The 18346-nt window shown below is 42.6% G+C and overlaps 1 protein-coding gene across 1 annotated transcript; it reads right to left on the reverse strand.

Moving 5' to 3' along the window:
* Window positions 1-558: 558 nt before the first annotated feature.
* LOC128833784 (centromere protein F-like) lies at window positions 559-12325 on the reverse strand. Its single transcript, XM_054021920.1, has 6 exons — window positions 12193-12325; window positions 9649-9803; window positions 7240-7321; window positions 5084-5242; window positions 3689-3882; window positions 559-839 (listed from the first exon to the last, which is right to left on the reverse strand). Exons 1-6 carry the CDS (start codon window positions 12323-12325, stop codon window positions 633-635), a joined length of 930 nt encoding a protein of 309 aa, XP_053877895.1. The 3' UTR covers window positions 559-632.
* Window positions 12326-18346: the final 6021 nt, after the last annotated feature.

Genomic DNA, 18346 nt, shown 5'->3' on the forward strand with positions numbered 1-18346 from the left:
AGAGGCCGTCACACTCATCGGGGTGCCTCACAAGGGTTTCGGGGTCAGATTCCAACGTATCCATCAACGGTTGAGTCAAAGGGTCCTCCTCGGGACTGTCACTGATCTAGCGCTTTCTCCACACAAGTCCAAAGGTGCTCGGGGCTAAAACAAAGTCTGAAGTTCTCACAGGGGTAGTAAAGGAGTCCATGTTTCCTCTCAGCAGCCTTTCCACAATTTCTAAAACACGTGTCCTTGGGAAGAGATGGCCTCCTCTGCCCGAGCTGGGACATATGGGGTAATGGTGCTGCACTCTGACTGGCAGAGGGTGTTGGGAGGAGTTCTTAGAGGGGTCACACGACCCACATCCGAACAGGTCACCCCGCCCTAGGACTCACCCTGACTGGTCAAATCTCTTCTCAGGGTGGTCCTATCAGGGTAAAACCAATACCGAGGAGGAGTTCTTAGGGGGAGGGTCACATGACACACCTTGCTGCCGGTCATGTGGACGTCTTGACCCCGAAACTAACACCCCCTGGGGCGGGACTCCCTGTGACAGGTGGGTGAGGTTTAAGGGGTCAAGGGGCAGGGTAAAGGGGTCAAGAGGCAGGGTTAGGGTTTTATTGACGGTAGGGGCCTTATACTACTCAGTTTTACAGTATTATGCAGTTTTGGCCTTCTTCATTTTGCTCAGGTGATGTTTGTGTGCTCAAGGAACATCTGCCTTTGTGAGTGTTAATATTCTCCCTAGAGGTCTGAGCAACAGTTTTTGTGGGTTGCTCATTTATGCAAAGAGATCTTGAACTAGATTCCATGGGTTCAATAGCTGTTTCTGCTTGGCACTGTTGAGTATCATCTACCTGCAACACAACAAAAAATAGTCTTGTTAAGTACCAGCAGGAAGTGAGAGACGCATTCCAAGCAACCGAATACCATGAATTAGCAGACACCCGCTAAATGCAAGAATCTTCAGTGTTTATATTGATCACTTTGAAAATACAACAGTGCTGTGCAGAATGCTTTACAGCAACTACCTACTCCTCACCACGTTCAAGTTTTACAAATCGCAAGTCACATAATATAACAAGGTATAGGCAAAGCTAAGGAGTAGTACACAGTAATTCCTTGTCTAGTCTATTCTTGCTCAATCACTAATCTACAGAACTGTATTTTGAGATATGTAATTTAAGTTTAATTACTGATATTTCATAATGAATTTGTAAATGTCCTATAGTTTATTCTGTAAATAGAATAGCACTTGAAAAAGTTGTTTCCTCCTGAAGCATTTACACTGGCCTGCAGAGGATCTCTTGTCCAGATGTTCTGCTGTTCAACACTAGCTTTGTAAAACTGTTGAAAAATTTCACAATATTTATACCTTTGGGGTTATCTCAAATTCCAGTCCCCACTGCTATTACAATCATCCTTGTCTCCCCTGCACTTCCCACCAAATTCTGACATGATTTTACCATCAATTAGTTAAAACTTAAGTAGTTATAAATGTCTGCTTCACGACAATTGAAATCCCAAATGCCACAGCTTCTGATAGTGTAGGTAATTGGTCTCAATTCTCATCCCACTTACACTGATGTGGGTCCTGTGTGAGAGATGAGCATCAGGGCTTATCCTTCTAGCGCCGATACTTATCAAAATAAAAGCTGTTAAAATGTTGATGTCAAGTGGAAAAAGGGAAGACAGTCCTTACAGTTCCGTAATTGTAATAGTAGCTTGAGAAATATACGGCTAAGTCTAAAAATAAATGATTTTTACCACTGAAAGCAGAGACTGTGGAAGCATTCCTTTTTAGACCTAAGAGTTGTGGAGATAGAACAATTAGAGAGGTGGCACACTATCACTCTAACAGTGTTTTTCTAGCAATGGGCAAAATCTCGGATTGTGGACATGCAGTTACCAGTGTCTGGTTGAGGCTATCACAATACAAGCATTAAGACAAAGTACAGTACCAAATATTCTAAAGAATGAGATCAATTTTCATTCCAGTGTCCTCAATAATTAAAAGCAAAGGAAAAAAATCAGATCAAGTTTGCATAAGGACTGAGAAACGACTTCAGGGTCTGGCCCTAAAAAATGAAAACTCTGGGAACAGAATATCTCTTCAAACAATTTGTTGAAGCATGATTGTTTCTGTAGAGATTGTTACTTAAAGAATGATTTTGTGTGTTGTTCACAGCAATGCAACAGCAAAAACAAAATTGTTACCAACATATATTACTGGGAAAGCTAGTAGGATCATTTATTATTAAGGTTACCTGTCTCCTCCCATTACAAGACCCTGTTTTCTGCTGCTTATAACTTTACAAACTTTAATTGCTTGGGCTGAAATTTTCCATGCTGTATGTCTGCCTCATGCTCTTTTTCTTCGGGGGTGGGGGACAGAGGCAGAATTTCAGCCAAAATGGTTAAGCTATTCCCAAGAGCAAGGCTAGGGAAATCTACATTTTTCTCATATTAAAATATTTGGGCAACTTTTCTTTTAAAAGCTCCATGTGTTGGAGCAGGGACTTGTCATTTGGCAGGGAGTGGCCTTTGTGTCAGAGAATGTGCTTTTTGCCATCCCCAGGAAAACTTGCCCAAATTTGGCCAAATTAGAAGCCTTTGAAAAAAATCACAGTTCACAGACGCTCAGTAGAGAGAATTCTTAGATTTTTAGCAGCTAAAATCTCTGCAGATTTCATCCTCGCTGCGTATACTTGGATCTCGCACAGCTCTTAGTGCTAACCAAACTGCGCATGAGCTATTCCCCACAGAGTGACTGCACATGTGCCATTTCCCCCACAGCTCCTGGATATGAAAACACAGCACTGAGCCATCCTCACAGAGCAACTGATATGCTCCAACCCAGGCCTACAGGGGTCAACGCCAGAGTTTCCCTGCAACGGTTCTTCCCAGCTGCTTTGGGCCAAGCACCAGAACTGAGACAGGAACCTTTCTTTCCTGTACTCCCAATGACCCCTCCAAGCTGGTGCACATGCCCGGTGGTGGAGGAAGATACTGGACTCAAATGCAGAGGGGACAAAAGGCAAATGGGGGTGGGGGGGTGGGAGGGCAGACTGGGACAAGGAGTATGCCAAAATTGGGACTGGAACGGGGGTGAGGAGAGGGGGCCAAGGACAGGGAGCCAGTAGGCGAGGCTAGGGCTAGAAGACTATGAGAGAAGGCGGGGGTACGGGGAAAGGAATGTGTAGGAGACACTGAGAGAAGACACAGAGCTAAGAGGAGGAGGAGAAGAGAACTGGGGCTGGCTGAACAGAGAGATTGGGACAAGGAGCCTTCATTCCAGCATATCCGAACTTTTGAGTGCTTTTGTGTGTAATCCATCTATGCACGCACACACGCACCCCCTGCTCTAGGCAGCCAGGTCTTTCAAGAAATAATCAAATATTTCTGATGAGCATTAAAGTGGGAAGATTTACCTCATTTCTATTTACCAAGTTAATGAGCACTTGGCATGAGATCACAGATTTGATCATACCAACAATTTTAAGTTTACCATTATGCCCAGATCTTTGTTATATGCCACGCTTTATTGATTGTATTTACATTGATGACCTTGTCTTCACTATATTCATGGCAGATAGAAAGAAGGTGTGAATAACACGGCATATCTTCAAACTCACTTGGAGAGATAAATACACTATGTGGATTGCCCATGCCCTGCACATTCAGATACATTTTTAAGATCAGTTACCTTTTGTGATTTGCTGCCACCAGCTGTCGGTTTACAGATCTCCCCAAGATTATCTGACCTGCCTTTTCGTAAAAGTTGGGAACAGGGTGACAATTTTTGGCTTTGGGCAGCAAGACGGGGACTGGTCCTTAGGTTAAAAGTTGTTCTGCACAAAATGTAAGGGTCGGTTTTCACAACAGGAATAGCAGGAAACCCTAAAAAATAAACAGCTTCTATTAACCAAGGTTGCTTAAATTACTTTATTGTTTTAATCAATCTGATCTTGCTCATTTCAAGATGGAGATGACAACTGGTAATAATTTAAGACAGTAAAATGGCATTTACTCACTGAATAAAATATAATGGGGGAATTATTAGGACTATCTTGCGTTCCTAAAATTTTATAGGTGAACTCAGGCAAGGGTGTGGATCTGTGCAACAGCAGCTCTACTAAAATGGCCAAAAGCGTTTTCCCCAAGAAAATGTTCTCTTTTTCCTTTAAAGGAACACCATTAACTGGAAAATCATTTCCATCTGAAAATGATGTCTCTTCTACTGTTCTAAGTGGAGCTGGCCGGAGGGCGACAATTCTGTTTTGCGACACCTTTCGAGGTTTCAAAATTTGTTTTTATTCTAGATTGGAATGAAAACATAAGCCTTTCAAATGCTTTCACAAAATGAAATTGAATCAAAAACTTCAGGTTTTCAATTTGGGGGCCTTCCTCCTTGCAAGAGTCCACTTTGCACCTCAAAAACATTCCCAGCAAAAACTTTGTCTGAATCAATACATCTCCGTGAAACATTTTGGCTTTGACAATGCAGCACATTTCAATGAAAAAACATTCAGTTAAAAATGTTTCAGCAAAAATTTCCCCCCTTCATCTCAACCAGAAGAAAAAGGTGTTTTATACTGGGAATGGCTGGGCCTAGAATCCCTCTCTTTTTGCCAGAGGTCTTTTGCAAAGTTTTTGGAGGAGTCCCAAAGTCAACAACATGTATCTAGACTGATTTTCAAAACTACAACCTGATATTAGGATTCTGGATTTCAGAATTTTTGGCTGTTTTGCTTTTGTCATCAAATACTACAAAACTGTACAGATGGGAAGACATCACACAGACCAAAAACCAAAACTACTAGAAATTATATACATCTACAACAAAATATACTAGCCCCCTATAGCCTCAATTGTATACTAGGGCTTTTTTTTAAAGCACATGCGGCTAAACTCAGCTCTGACAAGCAGTTGAGTTAAATGGACTTATGCAACCTATACAAGGGCTGAATCTGGCCGATGATGTCCAAGTTTTTACAATGCTTCCAAGTCACGCATATGACAACACGATTCTCTAGATAAGCGTGCGCTCACACACTCCCCACCAATGTGGTCTCTTCTCCTCTACAGAAGTAACAATTACCTTTTTTCACCACCTCTGGGAGTCTGTCTAGTTCATACTCTGGCTCATTCTCATGTAGGGAGATGGCAACCTCATCAGCACCTGACCAAAGGAAAGAGTCATTACCTGTACAAATAACTTTAAGGAGACTCTGGAAAGATGAGTTTAGAATGCAATGATCTCAATCATTCATTTCTTAATTAAGTACATAAGATGTGTGCTTGTGCAACCACAGTAAACTATACCAAATAAAACAAACCAGACATCATTGAAAGGTTACTTTACAGAAGAGATCTCTGTTGATACCATATTTACTGTCAGGGTGCCAGGTACCCCGATTCTTTAGAATCTGCCCCTGGACACACAATGCATGGGCAACATTAATTCTGGCATTTCCTAACTTTTAAGTGCTTAACATTACCACCTTACCATTATTTTAACAATTTTTGGGTATATAATTGAATATAGCTCGTCTCAGAAATATGGATCTCTTTTTATACTGCTAGTGATTCTGCTTATTGGACACTCATGAATATTTGCTAGCCTAACTTACCCTAGCGAATGGCAGACAAGTTGTAGTATATTTTACACACTGTGGTGACCACTTTAAACTGTTGTCCTATTAGCTCTATACTTAGCCCCTGACAACTCTTGAAATGACTGAAGCTTGTGATCAATAAAACCCCAATGTATGTGTCTTAAAAAACATTTGTTAAAGTTAATAAACGCCAGCATGTCCTGGTCCCAGAAAGCTGCAACTAGTACCAGGATGATGATAGTTAGAAAATGGAGGAACTGTCTGAAGCATGTTTCTTCAGATGCAAGTAATGGAAATTTCCAGAGGCAGGTATAAATCAGTATGGAGATAACAAGGTTAGTTCAATCAGGGAGGGTGAGGTGCTCTGCTAGCAGTTGAGGTGTGAACACCAAGGGAGGAGAAACTGCTTCTGTAGTTGGATAGCCATTCACAGTCTTTGTTTAATCCTGATCTGATGGTGTCAAATTTGCAAATGAACTGGAGCTCAGCAGTTTCTCTTTGGAGTCTGGTCCTGAAGATTTTTTGCTGCAAGATGGCTACATTTACACCTGCTTGTCTGAATCATAACACTTTAAGAGTTGCTCCTCTCTCCCTGTCTACAATCCAGAAGGACACCAAAAGCTGTTTGGAAGGACATATGTATAAACTCTAAAAGATGTCAATTTCTCCATGGTGGATGCTGAACTATCAGCCATCTATACCCAGAATGTGAATTTTCTTTGTTGTGATGGCCAGCAACGGAAAGAACAGACACACTCCAACATTTTACACTCTCATGTCTCAAACAAAGCATTGTAAGAAGTTATACACAGCACTCTAATGTTCTTTAAAAAATAGCCTCCCTTCATCCTAAGGTCATTTTTGATTTCAAAACATAGGCATTGGAAATCTATATTCATAACATATAAGGAGACTCTGAAATTTGAGGAGACAGATCTTGGGCCAAATTCTCAGCTGGTGTGAATGGCAGAGCTTCAGAAACTATACTGATTTACACCAGCTGAGGATCTGGCGCCTCATCTGAATCAAACGTAATAATGCATGTTTTGAAAACAGATTGTATAAATAAATGCATTAAGGTTAGAAACAGGATCATGATTAAGGCTATGTTTTAGTCTCGGGTATTTTTAGTGAAAGTCATGGACAGGTCACGGGCAATAAACAAAAAGTCACGGCCCCATGACCTGTTCATGACTTTTACTAAAAATACTCGTGACTAAATCTTACCTACTGGGAGGGGGGACGCTCCTGAAGACTGCTGGGGAGTGGGGGAGAGAGAGAACAGGGCGACGCTGTTGCTGGGGGGATGCCCAGGTTCCCGCTGCCACTAGTCCCAGACTCCTGCTCCAGGGCAGCACCAGGGACCATGCCTAGTGCTGCCGGAGCAACAGCCAGTGCGGCTGGCTCCTGGGCTTCCCCAGCTGATGGGGTGGTCCTGGGATCAGCTGCACCAGCACTGCAAAATTCACAGAAGTCACGGAAACCGTGACTTCCATGAATGATTTGCAACCTTATAATAACATTCTAGTATAGCATTTCCTTCTTAAACTACCCCATACTTGTCTTTTGCTCCTTTAATGGAGCACCATGTTCAGCAATTTGTTTCTGCAACATTTTTTTTCCTTCTCTAGCTGCTTACAGGATTTCCTCCACGTCTTCGTCTCACTGCAAGCAAATCCATTTTGCTTCTTCAGTTGAATTCTTGACTTCAGATTGTCCAACTATAAAATAAAAAATTGTTTGTAGTTGCTAATAGGAAACTTCATTCTTCTGTATAAGCATTATACTCTCACTAAAGGCATCTCACCTGTCATTAAAAGTTCAGTGCAACTAAAAAACCAGACAAAAGTTATAATATGCATTTGTATAGTAGTTTCACTTAGTAATATACAATTGAATTATAGCAGCTTCTAATTCCAACAGAGAAACATTAAAGTCATGTTTATTGGAAAGCTACATGTGTGTAGATTTCCTTGATAGAGAAATAATAATCTAAATAGAATATTCAAAATAACCAAATGACAAAACCCAGCTGAAACGCATGTGGTCCAGGCAGGTTTGTCCACCCTATGTGCATTGGAATGCCAAAATAAATGGATGGTGGATATCTGGCAGCCTTATAAAACACACTTCAGGATAACGTAAATATCAAGCACAGTGCTCCATTAGCTGGGCATGGAGTGAGCACTGTAACTCAGTGCCTGCTTGCCACAATACGGGCTCCACACTGTGCTACATGATTGCTTTTTCATGTGTTTATTTCTGAAGCGAGAGCACAGAACTACAGTCCGTCATTCACCACAAATGGAAGTAGAAAAAGACGGCAGGCTAGAAAATGCAGAGGGAATTGATAAGAAGAAATTCACCTAGATGGACAGGTTTAAAAACTAAAAATGCCTATCTAAATTATTAGCAAAAATAGTGCTGTCATAAGAAGAATCACTTAATTAATAATTTAGATGGAAATTCTGTATACATCGGAACTGATATGCTCTCACCAGTTGCATGTGACATAATGAGGTAGTAGAAGCAGTTTAAAGACAATAGGGGCACGTCTACAGTGGGATGTTTCACAAGGTATTAATTAATGTGTTCATTAACATGATGTTACAACATGCAGTGTAGACACTGCACTGTTATGTTTAATATCACATCAGTCAGTTATGGTTAACCTTAGGGGCAGAGTGAACAGACATGTTTAAACACGGTCTAATTTTGAAGTACAGACCCTGGCAAGTAAGGTATTGTTTCCTTTGCACCGTAAGTGGAGGCATGGCGATGATTTCTCCTTGACGCCTCTGTAATCCCCTGATGGTGCAGCTACATAAGGAATGGAATTCTTATGTGCCTCTGTTCTGGGTACACACTGTCTAAAGTGCTCTTTAATCCTTCAACGCTGAGCAAGCCTATGGAGAGGGGGAGGAGACTCCAAACTCCTTTCCCTGGTAAAACCCGGGTCCTTGACCTGATAAACGGACAGGGACAATTCCCACTCCATTGTGACCTCAAATTTGGGCCCCCTTCCCTGGTTGAAAGAGGATCCCAGGTTGAAAAGCAGAGATGAACAATTTACATTACCCTGCCACATGAGACAGGGCTTCACAGAAGTAACACGTGTCTCTGCACACCCAGATATACTCCAGGGTGGCAGGGGGCAGTGAGTCTGATACAGAGCACTCCAGGAGACCCGCATATAGGAGAAAACCCCAGCAAACACATCCTAAGGATGGGAAGGCAAGAGAAAAGATTTAAAGCCTGATGTTTATACGACCTGCTCATTAATTATATATATTACTTCCTTACAAAGGGGACAATTCCATTTGTCTTTTTGGGGCCCAGAGCATATGGAGTTTCCAAGTGTTATTCCTGAGCAGACTATGTGGGGTTCTCATCTCCTTGAGAATCCTCATGCTCCTGATCAAGCCTTCTCACAATGGAGTCAGGGCTTCAAATGGGTGTGTTTATGTGCGCATGCAGGGTACTAGTGCGCTGGTCCAACAAAGCCCCATCCCTTCACACACCAAGGGTTGGTGGCTTATAGCAGCAAGACGTAGGTTACCCTCTAAGACCCCTAAAAAGCTGCCCACTGAACTACTTGGACTTAGCTTGATCTTGCAGGGCTTTTCTACCACTGCACTAGTGATCAAAGGGAGTTACTGAGAAGTGCTGTGTTTGCGGATCCAGAGAACTTACTTGAGGAGAGAGAAAGAGGAGCAAAAAGTTGAAATGAAATCAATATTGCAGAAAAATGAACAAAACCTCTTTGTTCCGAATGAGGAGAAAAGCTGGGCCACGGAACAGACAAAACGTGCACATTTTATCATGTTTTCAGGTGTCCCTCTAAAGACCTCCTGTATCTTTGATAGCCAGATAACAGATTTAATGAGATTTCCATGCTATTAATGGAAAAGTTATAGCAAATGTTATATTAGAATAGAGACTAGATATTTAAAAGGACACAAATAAATATTTTGGCTCTTAAAAGCTTAAGTATAAAATGCCTTATTAATCTATATGAAAAACTTATGTTTGTTTCTAGTAAATCTACTTTTTCTTCTTCTAAAGCCTTGTTCTTATTCTTAAGGGCTCCATTTTCACGTTGTAGCTCCTGGATTGAATCCTGGAGCAATTTATTGTTGATTTTTAGATGCTGAAGCTCGGCTTCTTGTGCTTCCAATTCTCTTTTCTGAAACAAACTCTGACCTATAGTAATAAAAAAAATTAAGTGGTAAATTTGTGAAAGCAAACTATGTCAAATATGCAATATTAGCTTTTATGCGTAACACTATAAAATGGCAATATTGACAATTTTCAATTTTTCACCTAGCAATAAATTTTCTTAGTATTTCAGAATATAATTACGTATGTGTTCTAAAACTGCCTTTATTCCCAAACCATGAAATTGTATAGCTGAGACAATTTTAGCATTGCCAGAATTCAGTTTTGCAGAAAGAACATACTGCTAGTCAAATCGCTCTATGCTTCACAATTGTAACTCTGTTTCTACAGCCCATCTTCACTGAGGTCTGATGGCTTGTACTCTGAAACTCATGGTTGACAGGTAACAGTATCAATGGCTAGATAAAGAATTTTGGTGCCCTATTTGTCCATTTTCCTGTCTTCAAAATCCAGAATATATAAAAATGATCAAGGTGTTTGATGGACTGATGTATGGAGTAAAATTAAGAGACACAGACAATACAAGAGATTTCCCGTATTGCAAAGAGAATTCTATTGAATAACACCAACTTACCATATAAAACAAGACTACGCATTCCCTTCCTACAGGACAAGGAAAATTCAGTGTCTCCAAGACCCAGAACTTGGTGAGAAAGAGGGGCAGAGAGAGGGGAAGGGAAATGATAGCAATCAACAGATATTTGAACTATGTCAACACATAGGATGGAGAAGGATTATTTAGGGTGGTGATTCAAAGGGGAGTGTAGCGGGGCGGTTGCCCGCTCTAGCCCTGAAGGGGTTGGAACAACCCTGCAGAGGGCTGTGGCTGGGGAAAGCAGCAAGCCTGGGCTGATTGGGGAGGCAGCTACAGCTGGGCCACGCCCCCATCAGGCCACAGCTGGCCCTTATAAAAGGGCTGTGAGCCAAACACTCAGTCAATCTTCCTCTAGCTCTGAAGGGAGAGGGACCTAGCTGTTTGGGAAGCTAAGGGTACTGGAGTGAAGCAGGGCTAGGGAAAGGACAGAGGAGCTGGGGAGCTCCAGGCTGGCAACTCCCGAGGCTGCAGGGCCTTGTCCAAGGCCCAGAGAGGTACGGAGTTGTAGTGAAAGGCAGCAGGTCCAAAGTCCCCTGCCAATGATGAGTGGCCATTACGGACTGCAGTCGGCCCTAGTGAAACAGGGCTAGATGGTGACTGGCAGTAGCCACTGAGGCAAGGTGGAGGATGGGGGTGGGGATTCCCCTGGGTGGGAATCCCCAGATAGTGGGTTACTGTTGTGAGCAGGACCCTGACAGGGGAGGACACCAGGGTCCGGAAGGGACACGGGGGCTAATGTTGAGCAGGATGGTGCTCTGGTTAGAAATGTGCTAAGTGCCTGGATGTCCAGAAGGGGGCGCCACACCATTACAAGGGCGAAAAGGTATAACTAGAGAGGATAATCCGAGACTTCTTAGAGAGGAAGAACCGTCCGGGGGTTAAGAGTGACAGTCTAGGACTCTGGGCACCAACATTCAGTTATGTTTCAATTAGGACAAGTTATTGTTGGTTGCAGTGAAGAGCTACAGCACAAACATCTTCTGACTTATTTTTTTGTGCATAATTATTCCCTCCAGAAAACTGAGAGAATGCTCCCATTTGACACCTTAAGAACCACAGATAAAAGATAGCGAAAGCAAGAAAATGGACTTAGAAGACATTACATTTTCTTAGCTAGCCGAAAGTGCTGCCACTTGCCAAGAATAAGATCAAAACGCAAAGCAGTTATTTGGATGGCCTCATGGATTGGAGAGTGCAGAAATACTGATTAAAATAGGAGCAGGACTAGGTCCATAAATTTAATTTTGAAATCTCATTAAGTGAGGTTAGACTTCTACAGCGATAAGTGGGAGCAGTCTCCTCCTTTACAATGGCTATTTAGCAGAATTACCTGTTCTCTTAAACCTCAGTCTGCAAAATGCATTTTCCCAACCAGATAGACAAATGTAGGGAAAAGTCAAATTAGGGCTCGGCGGGTAACATTTCATCACGTTTTAGCTTGATGGAGTCCATATACAAGCTAAAGGATAATAGTTTGAGGTATATTTGTTTGCTTGGGATTTTAAAACAAAGGAGCACATTGTAGTATTTAATTTGCTGACCATATAGTTTTGTTTGGGACATATTTATTCCTCATTTTTAATCGCTTTAAAACCATATAATGTGATGAGTTAGTATATTTGTATAAAGACGTTCCATCTCAGTTTGGAAAGAGAATTGCGTGTATTAGCTGAAAGTTAATTTAACTATATCACACAGTGGGAACTTATTATTTCTTGGGGATGCTTCAAATCCCCATTTATAATGAAGTTTACAGATCTCCCACACTGAAGTAATAGTTTGTAACGGGATTTAAATAGGTAGAAATGTGTCACTCACTTTTCATCTCTTCAGCGCTCTTCTGGGTCTCCTTTAGAAGGTGCTGGGCTATTTTTAGTGCTTCTTCCAGCTGATGGATTTTTCGTGATTTTTCATCAGACTGGCAGCAAAGAAGGTTTTTTTCCTTCTTCATTTCCTACAACAAAACATTAGTTACAAAACAGTCGATTAAGTCAATAAACTGAGAGTAGTGTGATGTGGCATACTACCCCTCTGAGTCCCATGAAGACTCTGGAAAGTTGGGCCTTGGTTTCTAAGCACCTACATGACTTAGGAACACAAACTGCACTCTTGGCAATCCTGAGAGGGCAGACAATCCTTTTGGGACATCTCCCAGCTGGCACAGATCACAGCATTACTTAGCTGGCTCGGATATGGAACCAGGGAGCTGCAACCAGTTCTCTGTTGCCTGCCCATAGCAGATCTTGACACAGGTTAGAATCCAGCCCACAAAAACGGAGTCAGTGAAGTTTAGTGACTTGCCCAAAGCCACAGAGGGGAATCAATTTCACTGCCAGTATCAGAACACAGGAGAAGTTTCCAGTTCCAGCTCCTGTTCTCACACCACCCATCTCTGTGTGGATGATTCAAATATATGAAGTTGCTCTTGGTAGCAAGATAGCATTAGATGCAAAGTATTATTACTCAGTAATACCCGGGGGTTTGGGATAGAACATTTTCTAAGCATCTTTTTTCCAAATAAGTTAAGAAAAGTTAAAATACCCCATACAACTATGTCCTACCTGGGAACTTAAAATAACAGTTATTTCTAAGAAACTAACTCCTTCCACCCAAACTCCTGCATTGCTGGGTAACAGATGGCATGGCACTGGTGGGACTCTCTTGGAAGCAAGCCATCATTTATTCACCTACTTACTACTAGCAGATGGGCACCAGTGCACAGAAGCCAAATTCAAGAAAAGGGAGGGTCTGGATGGAAAACAACCTAAATCCTTGCTGGCACAGCAGGTCTGTATTTTCAGCTATTTAAACAAGTCACCCAAAGAACATGAATAAAACCGTTGCTGCTTCTAGTTATTTTCCTTTTGTTTCACAACCTCCTAGTCCAAAATATCCAACTGTTATATCGAAACACACACACACACACACACTCACACTCTCTATCATCAATCATTCTAAAATACACAGTTGTCAAGAGACAAAATTTTTTAGACAATGCTGATGTATGACAAATGTCTCAAAGCTGCAGGAATTCTGAGCTTCCTGTGTTCAAAATACCAATGAAATTCAAGGGGTTTAAATGGCTGAAAGGCCCGCCCCTCTTGCTGTGACTCAGCACAAGTGGCTCTGATTAAGAAGCATTCAACAAAAATCTGGAACCAACAACCTAACATAGCTGCAAAAAAATCCCATGCTCTGATGCTGGACTTTCACAAAACCATTTACAAGACATGCATTCTCCCACCTTCATCTACATCCCATCCCATCATTTGCAATTACAATTTGGCCTCAATCACATAGGCCATCATTAACTCTTGCTTGAATAATCGAAATCCAATGTATTTAGACTCGAATGCATCTGCCCTGAAAAATCTGCAACAGTTACAGAACACAGCAGCACACCTCCTCAGTAATACAGGTTCACTTGAGTACATCAGTCCTATGTTTCACTCACTCCGCTGATTCCCCAACAGAACACTCAATCAAATCTGTCTTTAGTTTTGAAGTTATAAAGAACATGGGCCCAAAATACCATCTTACTCTCTCAGACTTCAGTAGCTGTGTTCCTCAGGAACAACTGTCTACACATCAGAAGTAAAACTAGCATATGCAGGAGACAGGGCTTTTTCAGGAGCTGGCCCAATATTAGGAAATTCACTCCTGCAAAAACTTAGAATGACAACTAACATCACCATTTTTCATATTTACACTCCCCCCTCCCCCCCACACACACCCTTTACCCTCTAGGACAATGGCTTTCAACCTCTTTTCCATTTGCGGACCCTAGAAAATTTCAAATGGAGGCGCAGACCTCTTTGGAAATCTTAGACATAGTCTGTGGATCCCCACAGACCACAGGTTGAAAACCACTGTTCCGTTGTAACGACAACCTTTCGAGGACCCATTAGACAGTCTGCAAACTCCCAGGGGTCTGTGGACCAGAGGTTGAAAACCACTGCTCTGGGGGATATGGGAGAAATAGAAACCTCAAATAACAGATTCTAGTCACCTTAATTATTCTTAACTCTGGAAAGCATTCAGATACAACAGCAATTGGCACAATATAAGAACTTAAAAAAAAAAATCTCGCATGCTGCTTCTATGACTATTCTGACTTCTCTTCCCTTTCATTTTCCTTCTAATTCCAAATTAAAAGGAAAATCTTTTAATCTACAATCAAGGTTTTTTAAAATAAAAATTTACAGCCAAATCCTTTTAGTGTAAATTGGAATAACTTTATTGATTTCAATGGAGCTATGCTGATATATTCCAGGTCAGGATCTGGCTTCATAGTTAGAATTTTGATGCTAATGCTAATCTATAGTGCTTGAAAAAGTAAAAATGTACAAATCATTTTGGGGATTTTCTCTTGCTTTAAATTGATTGTGTGACCAAAAAAGTACCCATTCCTCCACGAAATCTTGGAATTAGGCAAAACACATTTATACTTAGGAAGCAGCTAATGATTCTAGAATTTCCAAATTAACTCAAACAGATATTTAATATATTTTATTTTTAGGACTAAACAAAGAGTCTTTTGAACCATCTGACATAATTAGATTAGACAAATAATTCCATATGAACTGTAACCCTATCTGTAGTGTGCTGGTGCAAAATAATTTTTTTAAACCCTGACCATACAACCAATTTTGTGCCTGGGGTCAGTCCACATGGAATCAATTGCAAAAACTACAAGATCAGGGCCTTATTTTGTATCACATCTATAGGTCTTGTGACAGGGTCAGGCCAGAGGGCTACAGGAGAGTGATCCTATTGTGATCTAGGAAGCGGGCGGGCCAAAGCCCGCCCACTGCTAAAAGATCCCCCCAGCATTAGCGGGGGATCCACAAGACCTGGAAACCAAGTGATTTTGGGGGACAACTAATGAAATAACAGGGACAGGAGTGCGGTCAAAGGGTCCGAAGGGAACCTGAATGGGACACTGAGCAGAGAACCCCAGACACAGGGCCGGCTCCAGGCACCAGCTTAACAAGCAGGTGCTTGGGGCGGCTAAGGGAGGGGGTGGCACCTGCGGCAATTTGGGGGCGGCAGGTCCCTCACTCCCTCTAGGAGCGAAGGACCTGCCGCTGAACTGCCGCCGCCGATCGCGGCTTTTTTTTTTTTTTTTTTTTTTTTTTTGCTTTGGGCAGCAGAAATGCTGGAGCCGGCCCTGCCCGGACAGCGCCCACTGCTCCTCGAAGGCATCAAGGGAGTCAGTGGACGCCGCCCAGAGGAACTCTGCCCGGATTCATGAATGGACGGAGGATCAGAAAGAGGCCCCACAGTCACAGGAGACTCCATCCACCAACCTCCTCTCCCTGGTTTTATAGATGGCCATTTTAGCCAGGGCCAGGAGGAGGTTGACCAGGAGGTCCCATGACTTTGTGGGGCCACGGATAGAGAGTGCATAAATAAGGAGGTGAGGGGAAAAGTGCAGCCAGAAACGCAACAGGATATCTGTGAGGACCCGGAATAGGGGCGGCAGCCTGGCGTACTCCAGGTAAACGTGCGCCAGGGTCTCCCTCACGCTGCAGAAGAGACAGGTGTCCCGGGACGGGGGTGGACCGCGCCATGTACATGCCTGTGCTAACAGCCCCATGAAGGAGCTGCCAACTGACATCCCCGGCAGGTCTTGGGAGCAGGATGGAGTATAGGCTGGCCCACCGGGGCTCCTCACCCTCTAGAAGTGGCCGGAGATCCCCCCACTTTGTGTGGGGGTGTGACGCGAGAGTGAGGAAGTGCAGGGTGTGGAGCACGAGCGTGTATAGATGTTTCCTTGGCGCAGTCTGGAAACGAACCGGCTTCAACTCATGTAGCCAGCTTACGGTGAAAGGGCGGGGAGGCCGGTTGGGTCCACAGGGCAGGAGCCCGCTACAGGAGAGTGAGAGAAGGCAGATATATTAGCCCCAGATTAAGCAGGTCCCTTTTCTCTGGGTAAGATAACAGGGGCAGTTCCAGAAAAATCAGGAATTTTCTGGAACCAATTAAGGCAGGCAGGCTAATTAGGACACCTGGAGCCAATTAAGAAGCTGCTAGAATCAATTAAGATAGGCAGGCTAATCAGGGCACCTGGTTTAAAAAGGACCTCACTTCAGTCAGTGAAGGGTGCGCAAGGAGCTGAGAGTGAGAGGGCGTGCTGCTGGAAGACTGAGAAGTACAAACGCTATCTGGCATCAGGAGGAAGGTCCTGTAGTGATGATAAAGAAGGTGTTGGGAGGAGGCTATGGGGAAGTAGCCCAGGGAGTTGTAGCTATCACATAGGTGTTACATGAAACTCTGTAGACAGCTGCGATCCACAGGGCCCTGGGCTGAAACCCAGAGTAGAGGGCAGGCTCAGGTTCCCCCCTCCCACTCCTCCCTATTGGATATAAGAGGATCAGGGTGACCAGACAGCAAGTGTGAAAAATCAGGATGGAGGTGGGGGGTAATAGGAGCCTATATAAGAAAAAGACCCAAAAATCGGGACTGTCCCTATAATATCGGGACATCTGGTCACCCTAAGAGGAGTTGACTTGAACTGTGAGTCCCACCAGAGGGGAAGGCCCCTGGCCTGTCCACCTGACCCAAGGTGGGTCAGCAGAGACTGCGGGGATTGTTTTCCTTCCTTTTCCCCATACTGGCCAGTCATGAGGTTAGATGAATGAATGGCAGGTTTGAGCCACAAAAGTGTCCAAACTGAGGGCTGCCGTGAATCTCTGAGGTGAGCAAATCCGCCAATAAGCGCAGGGCCCACCAAGGCAGAGGAGGAACATTGTCGCAGTCTTAAGATGGTCCAAAAAAGGACAGCCAGATTAAGACAGTATCGAAACACAACTTCTGGTGGAAATACACTATTCTCCAACACACAACTTGCAGAGTTCCCCTATGAGTCAGTAAGGCCTAAATGGCACCAGTTCTTACTGATTTCCAGTTTAAATTATTAATTATTCCAGTTGCCCTTCTGATTTCTTTACCTCAAAGTTTCTCCTCAACTCATTTTCCTTTGACTGGCTTGCCAGTAAAGCCTCTTCTGCTCTGCACAGCTTCTGTGCAAGCTCATTGGAGTTGTTTTCCAATTGGTCTTTCACTGCTATTGCCTATGAGGAAAACACATCACATTTTATTTGTAGTCATATTTAATCTATTTTAAAAAATTCAATCATAAGGGCAGCAGATTTAACACTTGCTCTCAATTTTTTTTAACGTAACATATATTATCAAAGCAAGCACCTATTAGGTTTAGAAGATGCTTACCCATTCCCACTCAGTCCTCAACTGCTCATTTCAGAGGTAACGTTTAGGTGTTGACTGATGATCAGCTATCACCAAATATGCCATTGAACAGCCAACAAACAGAAAGGATCAATACCAAACTAGACTCAGTTCTGTACAATCCAAATGTCGGAGAAAAACACAGTTCTCACTTTTTGTTTGGGTACAGCAAGTCAGATGCTTTATTTCTCTCACACAAATATCAAGAGATTGACAAATTACTCTACCTTTCCCACTTACTATATATTCAAGGAATAGGTTACATGTTCTTAAAAACCAGTATTTGTACACCTTAATTCCCTGTATTTATGGACCAACAAAGACATTCAGCTTGCACCTCTGTCTCCAGAACCACATTCTTTGGGGATAAGGGAAATTAGTGTAGTGCTATGCTCAATCTTAAATTTATCACCTGACTTTATATTGCTATCTAAACCAGGAAGTTAACGAGACCATAACTGTGACACCACCAAATTCTACCTGGTTTTCAACCTTTTTAATCTGTTTTATATCTGTCATAAGAGCTCTATAGTACTCCAAATTAAAAAGGAAGTAAATTTATTACCAACATCAAGAGAGAAAAAAATGAGAATGAAATAATTTAGTTCCATTCTAGAAAGGAGTACGCTTTTCTGGATAAAAACCTTTAGACGTCCAAGTTTCAGTATGAAGCGAGTGTTTCAAGAGTAAACATGGAAAGAAGAGTATATGTAGTGGTTAG

This window comes from Malaclemys terrapin, chromosome 3 (assembly GCF_027887155.1).
Source record: "Malaclemys terrapin pileata isolate rMalTer1 chromosome 3, rMalTer1.hap1, whole genome shotgun sequence".
Taxonomy (NCBI): Eukaryota; Metazoa; Chordata; order Testudines; family Emydidae; genus Malaclemys; species Malaclemys terrapin.